The sequence below is a fragment of the Aspergillus brasiliensis genome (genome assembly GCF_001889945.1).
Source record: "Aspergillus brasiliensis CBS 101740 unplaced genomic scaffold ASPBRscaffold_44, whole genome shotgun sequence".
Lineage (NCBI taxonomy): Eukaryota > Fungi > Ascomycota > Eurotiomycetes > Eurotiales > Aspergillaceae > Aspergillus > Aspergillus brasiliensis.
This window is the reverse complement of record NW_027137485.1, coordinates 476-8,889: the sequence shown is the minus strand read 5'-3', so window position 1 is coordinate 8,889 and position 8,414 is coordinate 476. Positions and strand designations below refer to the sequence as shown.

At 45.3% G+C, this 8,414-nt stretch overlaps 5 protein-coding genes across 5 annotated transcripts; 3 read left to right on the top strand and 2 right to left on the bottom strand.

Annotated features, from left to right (window-relative positions):
* Positions 1 to 1,073: 1,073 nt before the first annotated feature.
* ASPBRDRAFT_101794 (ankyrin repeat domain-containing protein) lies at positions 1,074 to 1,310 on the top strand (the record flags this gene model as incomplete). The annotated part of the gene is made up of 1 exon (XM_067616568.1): positions 1,074 to 1,310. A coding segment is annotated over one exon (237 nt), but the record flags the coding sequence as incomplete, so codon positions are not given.
* Positions 1,311 to 3,003: 1,693 nt separating this feature from the next.
* ASPBRDRAFT_70317 (uncharacterized protein) lies at positions 3,004 to 4,289 on the bottom strand (the record flags this gene model as incomplete). The annotated part of the gene is made up of 3 exons (XM_067629069.1): positions 3,997 to 4,289; positions 3,339 to 3,937; positions 3,004 to 3,290 (listed from the first exon to the last, which is right to left on the bottom strand). Exons 1-3 carry the CDS (start codon positions 4,044 to 4,046, stop codon positions 3,004 to 3,006), a joined length of 936 nt encoding a protein of 311 aa, XP_067472805.1. The 5' UTR covers positions 4,047 to 4,289.
* Positions 4,255 to 4,944, top strand: ASPBRDRAFT_532683 (uncharacterized protein). The gene is made up of 3 exons (XM_067627035.1): positions 4,255 to 4,711; positions 4,762 to 4,783; positions 4,852 to 4,944. The coding sequence occupies exons 1-3, from the start codon at positions 4,637 to 4,639 to the stop codon at positions 4,923 to 4,925; spliced, it is 171 nt and encodes a 56-aa protein (XP_067472804.1). The 5' UTR covers positions 4,255 to 4,636; the 3' UTR covers positions 4,926 to 4,944.
* On the top strand, positions 4,945 to 5,710 carry ASPBRDRAFT_532697 (uncharacterized protein). The gene has a single exon (XM_067627036.1). The coding sequence runs from the start codon at positions 5,069 to 5,071 to the stop codon at positions 5,498 to 5,500; it is 432 nt and encodes a 143-aa protein (XP_067472803.1). The 5' UTR covers positions 4,945 to 5,068; the 3' UTR covers positions 5,501 to 5,710.
* Positions 5,711 to 7,496: 1,786 nt separating this feature from the next.
* Positions 7,497 to 8,068, bottom strand: ASPBRDRAFT_201720 (uncharacterized protein; the record flags this gene model as incomplete). The annotated part of the gene is made up of 2 exons (XM_067621585.1): positions 7,497 to 7,670; positions 7,721 to 8,068. 2 exons carry the CDS (start codon positions 8,066 to 8,068, stop codon positions 7,497 to 7,499), a joined length of 522 nt encoding a protein of 173 aa, XP_067472802.1.
* Between the last annotated feature and the right edge of the window lie 346 nt (positions 8,069 to 8,414).

Genomic DNA, 8,414 nt, shown 5'->3' with positions numbered 1-8,414 from the left:
CAGAGTTAGGGCCTCTCAAACGTTGTATTGATTGAGATATAATAGAAATAAAAAGGTATCTTTCATATGGGATAGCATGATGGCCCGCCCAACTGTCCGTCCAATCGTTGATTACGTTAGTATCTGACCTACTTAGTAATCTGTCCATCCCAAATAAAAAAGGTTTCCTGACTTTTCTTCGTTGCGGCAACATCTGCGATTGTCAATATATAGGACGAACATCTTTAGTTTATATAGTACGCAATCCCTTCAGTAATACTGTGTTGGTAGTAATTCAATCTAATACAATAGATATCGAGAATAGTTAGAAGCTCATATTGCCATAAGATCTGTTTCAGTCCTTAGCGAATAGCATTCAGTGAAGCGCCCAATCATCTTAGACCACGTAACACGGTCCTCGAACACCAAACCACGCGCATGTGCAGCTGCAACGCGGTTTCAGCTAATCTAGAAATGCCGGAACTTCCACTTAGAGCAGATTTGTTAACACGGGTTGGGCACCCTAATGTCTTTGTGTTGTTTGGTTTGAAATGCGGGGTAGCTACACACAAGATAATATTAAATAGGCCTTACCTTGCCCCTCTAGATTGAAAAACGCTCATTTGAGCCAACCTTTTACGAACATAGCCTCTCCATGCCCCAACCCTGCTGAATAGTCTATGATGGCTGAATGTGGGTACGATGACTTTGACGACCTCGACGACGGCCTCGATGAGATTAGTATATGTTACGGCCCCCCAATGACAGATCTGCAAACTACTCCCCTCCATGTCGCTGTCCAAAGAAAAAACTTTTCTGAAACCAAGGGGTTCCTAAGTTCTGGGGTGAATGTCAATGCGTGTGATGGTCAGGGCAGAAGTGTTCTGCAGGTGGCTGTCCTAGAAGATAACAATGAAGAAATGATACGGCTTCTCCTTGAACATGGGGCTGATGTAACGGGTTCCAGCGGCCCCCACGGCAATGCTTTGGATCATGCAGTATGCGCAACACTAAATATAATGCAAACATTGCTGGACCATGTCGCATCTCAAGGGGATGATCATCATGCAGCTTTAAACAGTGCTCTGTACCACGCCTCCGAAAAAGGTCGGATACAAACTGTTGGATTGCTCTTATCTCGAGGTGCGGACCCTAGTGCAAAAGGTCTCGAGTATGGGAGCGCAATCCAGGCAGCGGCTCATTTTGGGAGTGAAGAAGTGGTACAAGCTCTTCTGGATGCCGGTGCTCAGGTAAATACTCAAGGAGGATATCATGGTAATGCGTTGCAAGCCGCGGCGATGTATGGACGAGTATGCTTGGTACAAATTGTTACTGAATGCTGGTGCAGACGTCAATGCTCGTGGGGGTATCTATGGAGATGCTTTGACAGCAGCTACAAGACGAAAGAACACAGAGGTTGTCAACATTCTTCTGCAAGCTGGCGCAAAAGATGACTTGAGCGAGAGCGAGGGTTTGGGTGGATCTGACATGACTGAAGACATAGGTGGTGACTTGTTTGATTATGCATATCATTAGTCCCTGTATTGCTCTCACCACTGATCGATGCGCATAGGGAATGAGGTCATAGCTTCCTGTATTCCATCTATGTGACGATTGGGGCATAATCATTATTAACATCAATACTGTTCGTTTACTGAGGCATGTTTTTGCCCGTCGCAGCTCGCGGGACTAAAGCAGATAACGATCTGGTCTTCGCTCATTGGTTGACTGATGTTGCTTATATCATACACCGTTCCCGATCAATCATTAGCGTTTCTTCGTAACATCCGGGTAATAAGTCTACATACACGACTATAAAGACGAATGGAGAATTAGGCCTCCAAGCATGAGTGGCGGTCTGTGATATTTCAGCTAAGCCTGTGTACCCAGCGGTCCAGTATCCAGCGGTAGCTTAAAGCTAGTATCTTCCGCACATCTCCAAATGTGGCAATATGCTTGTGCTACAGGTTGGGCATCTTGTTGCCTTGCATATCTGTTTTGCTATTTGACCTCAAGATGAGTGCAGCCTCCGGGCTAGGAAAGAATAGTGCTTGAAGATCAAAATTACCTCTCTTGATAGAAGGAAAAGAAGACGCCACCTCATTACGCGATGTTGCCTTCATATGCCAGAGTCAGATGCTCATTAGGGAGAAAGTTCGTGGTAACGTTATCAGATATGAGTGGGTTCCGGGCTCAGGCAATGAGGGACTGGTAATTATCATTGTGAAGGTGGCGGTAGATCTTGGTGTATGCAGTTATATTTAATAGCTATGGAAGCACAAAGCAATGGCCTAGATATCCCTATGTTTAATGCCATATAGAAGGGTGAGACCACATTAAAGAAATGTCCATGATTTTTGCGGTAATACACTGATACCTAAGATCCCACACAGCCAAGTCCTATAAGTCCTTCGGCTATAGAGCTGCGTAGGTGGAGGGAACACTTGAGGAGACAAATAGCTTGCAAAATTCTTGGTTCGAATATCTCCCTAATTAATTTTAGCAGGTTAAGGGGAGACTGGATGGTGGTATACTTCTATAGCGTTCCGGCAGCTGGGCAATCCACAACACGAATATGTTTTTTCCACGCTTCTGACAAGGGTTAAGCTTCTTATGGAGAATAATGCTGCGAAAATATTAATGCCCAGCATAGTGCTGAGGAGTCTACCCACGCTGAGGAATTAATTGTTACTGTTTTCAATCTTCACTCGGTTCTCGGGGGAAAATGATCCATAAAAACTGAGGGTTATAGGATGGGAGCCATGGCTCACATGCGTTGCTTTCGAAAGGTGTCAGGCTTGTACCTGCACCGTTGCTTGACTGAAGGATTGATTAAACGTGGCATTGTACGGGGCGATACAGATAAAGCTGAACAATAGCCAACAAATCAAATGTTTACTTGTGAGGCATTTCCAGGATTTATGTAGCAGCGAGACAGAGTAAATTTGTCATACGGCATCAGTCTTGCGCTGGCATTGTTTACACCCGAAAGTCCGTTGTTACAACCAAGCGTTCAATCATTCTTCAGTCACACTCAGCTTGCTGTTTAGGTAGCCTCTTCTTGTTCTTCTTCTTTTTCATTTCTGATCCTCGAAAGCCCCAACCCCAATCACCACTGTCATCGTGATTGTAGTGAGCTTCTGAGTGGGCCTCTTCGCAATCAACTGGAAGGAGCTCGATTGCGGGCTCACCACACGGACAGTTCCGATCAGAAGCGGATAAACATGAGATATTTGCAGCGCTATGTTCTTTGGACAGCACTTTAAAGCAGTTTTCTCCGTTATGGTCTTCGGTAGGCTCAGATTGGGATACTGGAAATGATTATTCACACGAAGGCTCGCCATCATCCTTCGTCTCACTACCGCCGCCGGTAACTCCAAGAATATTTCGCAAGCGCGAGGTCTCAGTGATAAAGGCTTTGACTATGATCTTCACTACAGCTTTGCTGAATGCTGGATCATCCACAATTTCCTTGTAGAACTCGTCCAGTTGGAATGTTGTCTCATCCTCCGCAAAGCTGCTAGAAAGTTTAGACTCTAGATAGTGATGAAACCATTCTTCATTCTCAGGCAATTTCGAAAATATCGACCGGGCTCCTCGAAGGATCTGGAAGATCGACAGGGTTTCGCTGAGAGCCATAATGTACTTTTGGGCAAGCGCGTCGAGGCCGTCTATCTCATACTTCCTGGCGGCGTAGTAAACCTGGACGCTTCTCTTATATTCAAGTTCAACGTGTGACTCTTTTTGGGTTTCCACGCAAATGACCGTTTCATATTCCCTTTTGTATAGGAAATGTAGGATGGTGTGGCCAACATCCGCGTCGATATCTCCAATAAGAATACGTGAACTCCGAGACTGTCTGGCTTGGGATAGCAGATGCCCTGGGATATAATTCTCTGGAATGGAGTAGTTCTTGTTTCCGACGGTAATGACGACAATCCTTGATTGTTCGTAGGGACTACGATAGAGGCAAGGGAATTAGCACGCATCATTAGAGGCAGGGCATAGTTGTCTTACGATAATGTTGGCTGGTCATAATCGATTGCTGAGCTCCTCGTGAAAGCCATGGGTGCTTTTCCCTCAAAAATTGTGCTCTTTTCGTTCGCAGTTGGTTGGAAGATTGGTCATGAATGGGAAAGAAGATACAGTTTGAGAAAAACTCGAGAGTAAAGAATTCGAAATCAACCAAACACGCGGAGAAGCCAACTCCTTGTAATCTCAGAGCTTTAGGAGAATAAGGGTTCTGGTCGTCTGATTTAGTCAATCCAGTGCTAAGACTACTCCCCGAGAATTACACTGGAAAGAATTGCGATGACACGAGGCGAAGAATGCGACGGGGTGTCTTCTAATAGGCTGCCTTGATGTAGACATGCCATCCGAGCAATAGGCACCCCTTGCATACCAGCCTTGCTAATATCCTAGCTTTCTTCGCAGAAGAGGTCTCTGACTCGAAAGAGAGAGTATGTGATTACATTTTCAGTATACTGAGTTGAAGCAAAAGAAGGCTGAAGGGTGTTTATTGTAACCACTACTAAAGTGATGTATGAAAGAGCTATCTCTATTCAATATCAAAACGCTTCACCAGAAACCTCCTGGGCTGGCGGTCATGCTTGTATTCGGAGAGATGTGATTCCATACGGTGTCTTGCACTATTACCATGCCTACCCCAGAGTCTCCATACTTTTTCCCAGTCCCTAGTGTAGTGGTAGTGGGGATCTTCCATGGATATCTTGTAAGCAAAGCTCTTGGGACAGTCATGTTAACGATACATTGATGATGCAGTATCTCGCACACGTACTGTATTGTATTGAATACTAGCCGAAAGCTAGAGAGGAGCTACAGGCCAGATGACTAGTATCTGACTCACCGTAGTCCTAGTAATTGTCCCGCTCGGTGAATATCCGTCAGAAGCCAATTCCTTTCTGCTCCACCATACCACGACATAATACTCGACTCCCATACATAATCAACAGTATAACTTTGATTCTTCTCCGTCCTTGCCAATACTGACCCTACATTCAGTCTTTCCATTTTAATAAACCTACCTCTTGAACCTCGAAGTTCTTCAACTTCGTGTTCTACAAGTACCATGCAACACTTACGAAGTGCGACTACAGTAATTATCTCTTCTGTGGAGTCCTTTGCTCGAGAACATACAACTGCACTAGCCTTTGGTAGTACGGGTTTTGCCCTCGCTACGGCACCTATCGCTGGCCCTGCAATATTAGGTGCTGCCGGTTTTGGCGCTACAGGGCCTGTTGCGGCTTCACTTGCTGCACTATGGCAATCTTCAATCGGGGCAGTTCAAGCTGGGAGTCTGTTTGCCACTTTACAAAGTGCTGCGATGGGAGGTGCTGCTGCGGGAGCATTTACAACAGCTTCGAATATTGGTTTTGCGATGGTGGCATCCGCAGCGATCGGAACACAGTGGACTAATTCCAAGGGAGTACCACGGATGAGGTATGATGTCGAAAGTACTGGTAAAGCTGGATACTGTGGTACTAAAGCTCTGTCCCCCTGAATGCTGCTCAAGGCTAACTCGGGTATAGATAGCGATCAGCCAGATGAAGGATTTGACCACAGGGCAAGTAACCCACAATCTTGTGGTGAAAATGATCATTTGGAAAAGGAATGGGCAAAATTGCTTCAAATAGACCAATCTTGATTGGATATGCCCAGCGTCGTACACTAGAGCAAATTTGCAAGAGGAAATCTGCTCATATATTTATCTTAGCCATATCTACAGATATTTCGCCTTTTATCTATCCTTACTAGCCGATCCTTCGGGATCTCTTACAATCAACGATGACGACGGTAAGGATTCATACTCCGACAAATCGCCTTAGACAATACCTATACCAGTAGGTCTCTTTCTTGTAAAGAGTCATTGAGAGCCAAGAAATCCAATAACTAGCCTGAGCTTTGCAGCGGGATGCTCTGGTTATATGGAGGTATGATAGCATCTGGGAATCGATGTTACGATTAAACGAAAAGTACAAGGGGATTGATCAATTGTCCTTGATATCCACATTGAAGTAAATATGATAATCATTATCAGGGACATGCATACCGCTTATTGTGCTCTGACCTACTTACTCATGCAAGGGGCAGAAGGATCATCGGAATACAGAGAATCTAATATCTATGTCACTGATTTGACTTGGCAGGCGTTATGTGCTGGCTGATCTAGGTTAATATTGATATGAATGCTTTCCTACAGACTGGGTGAAGTAAAAGTGGGACCAAATGCTCACGGCAATATTACTATATCATTATTTGAATAAGTGTATTGTAAGTATTTGTTAATCTATCAAATGGAATACGCTTGGAATGTAACACACGCCACAAGTTTCTCGACTAGACAGGGGTTGGGTCACTTTTATAAAATCCATAGATTGGCTTCTCTTACATTCTTCGTAGACCTATTGTCTCTCCCCTGAAAGAAGGGGTGCGAGCAGGAAAAGCGGGTTTCCCAAATTAGGGTCTCTCCAGAGCAATGACGTCTTATAGAGGGTACTGTTAGGGGTTTTTCAGCGAGTCGGTGAGACCGGGTAAACAAGAAGAAACCCCAGTCATATTTACAGGCCCCATCCAAAACCCGTTATGGAAAGATATACCTGTATCTCAGAACACAGACGCAAATGCCATTCGAAGCAAGTCACTCTTTACTATCTTATCAAGCAACCTGTCCCTAAAAAGTCAGTAGTAATCTGAGGTACATTTCTGACCGGCTGTGGAGACTGAAGTATTTATATCAGTGTCCCTGTGTCTGTGTCCGTGTCTGTGTGTGTGTGTGTGTGTGTGTGTGTGGCTTAGCCGTACCCCTCTTATTCAAGCTATCAGGAGAGCCCTTGTTATGATACTTTAAGACGCCAGTTGTACATGGCCATCGGAAGCACATGCTCAGTAGGAGCTCGATCCGGAAAGCATAGAGTATGTAATTGGTAGGTCCGTCGTAATAAAGTATGCAGCCTGGTTGGCTGGGTGGGGGATATTTGAATAATGGTCGTGTAACACTAATAGGTCCCGGCTAGTATCAGTCGAGGGCTTCTTTATCTTCAGTCAACTTTTCGAACGATTTGTCTAACACTTCATATAACTGGCTCCCTATAGTACGGCCTGGGTGATACGTTCCGCCCTGATGGATTTGAGTCTTCGGTATTCTTTGACGGTTGGCTGTCTCCAGTGGTTCTAGAAAAAGAAGATCCAAGCATGAGAACCAGGTACTCTTCGCACAGGAATAACCAACTGTACTGAAAGGCTTCACTGACAGGACTTGCTAAGCAACCTACTGACTAGCAGTCTCTCACTCATCACAAGGATGTATGAAATGCGTACATGGGCAACAATAAATCAGTTACTATCTTACATCGTATTGATTTAGCATTTAATGCGAAAGGGGTAAAGCGAGGAATCATGTGAACAACTTAATCTATAGTATAAAGCGTAATGAATCATCTGGGCATTACCGCGATCTCAGGCAAGCTCATTCCTGGTAATTGTCACACCAAATGTCTCTATATGAACTTCTTGATGTCCTCCACTTGAACATCGTTGATCTCGAAGGTTCTCACCCATGGTCGATACACAGGAACGAGGGGAGCCTGCCGGCGCCGCCTACCACAAATTGAATCGAGATCTATTTCGAAACAGGTCCAATAGGCATCCTTCAGTTCACGCGTCCATGGTCCCTAAAAAGGTTAATTGCAGAAGCCAGGTTATGGAAGAGCATCAGACTTACCGAATAATGGCAGAGTTTCCGAAAGCTCTTCAGGAAAGCTGTCGCCTCTTGCCAGGATCGAAGTTGTGAACCGCCCCGCTTCAAGTACTCGTCCAGGCGGTAGCCGTGCTCACCCCATGCTTGGTATACCCGGAAACCCTCTCTTCCTATAGCCAGAACAAAGCAATGTGCAAAGGACGTATAATTCATGTCGCGGCTTTGACGCTCACCGCGTTCAATCATTTCTACATCGACAAGACTCACGCCTAGCACGGTGGTCTTGCCGATTTTACCGTCGATTGCCGCTTTCTTGGCCTGGGATAATTGCTTTGGCAGATCGGATGAAGTCGTGCTCGAGATATCCGCCATGGTTGGGATCCCACCTAAAGAACGCGATTGCCATTTCAGAGCCATGTACATGGCTTGTGGTTCTCGTGGGGAAGCAAACAACAAAACGAGTGTAGTAGCAAGCTTGCAGGAATTCCAAGGCAAGCTTTCAGCAGCAAAAGTCTCCATCAATGGAGGGTTCTCTCCCAGGAGAATTGTGGATTCTCCACACAATATGGACTGTTGAAGAGTGACAAATTTAGTCGAAGCAACAAGGAGGCCATCGCTGAAGTATGCTTTAACAGCACGGTCTAGTTCTTCTAGTGGCGTGTAGGGAAGTCCCATCCTTGTCCGAACGGCTAGTGTTGCTTCATCTTCGCGCTTTCCC

Coding starts and splice junctions, on each gene's coding strand:
- ASPBRDRAFT_532683 (XM_067627035.1), top strand. CDS start 4,637: ATGCCTACCCCAGAGTCTCCATACTTTTTCCCAGTCCCTAGTGTAGTG. Junction 4,712..4,761: donor GGATCTTCCATGGATATCTT/GTAAGCAAAGCT, acceptor TTGATGATGCAG/TATCTCGCACACGTACTGTA. Junction 4,784..4,851: donor TCTCGCACACGTACTGTATT/GTATTGAATACT, acceptor GACTCACCGTAG/TCCTAGTAATTGTCCCGCTC.
- ASPBRDRAFT_532697 (XM_067627036.1), top strand. CDS start 5,069: ATGCAACACTTACGAAGTGCGACTACAGTAATTATCTCTTCTGTGGAG.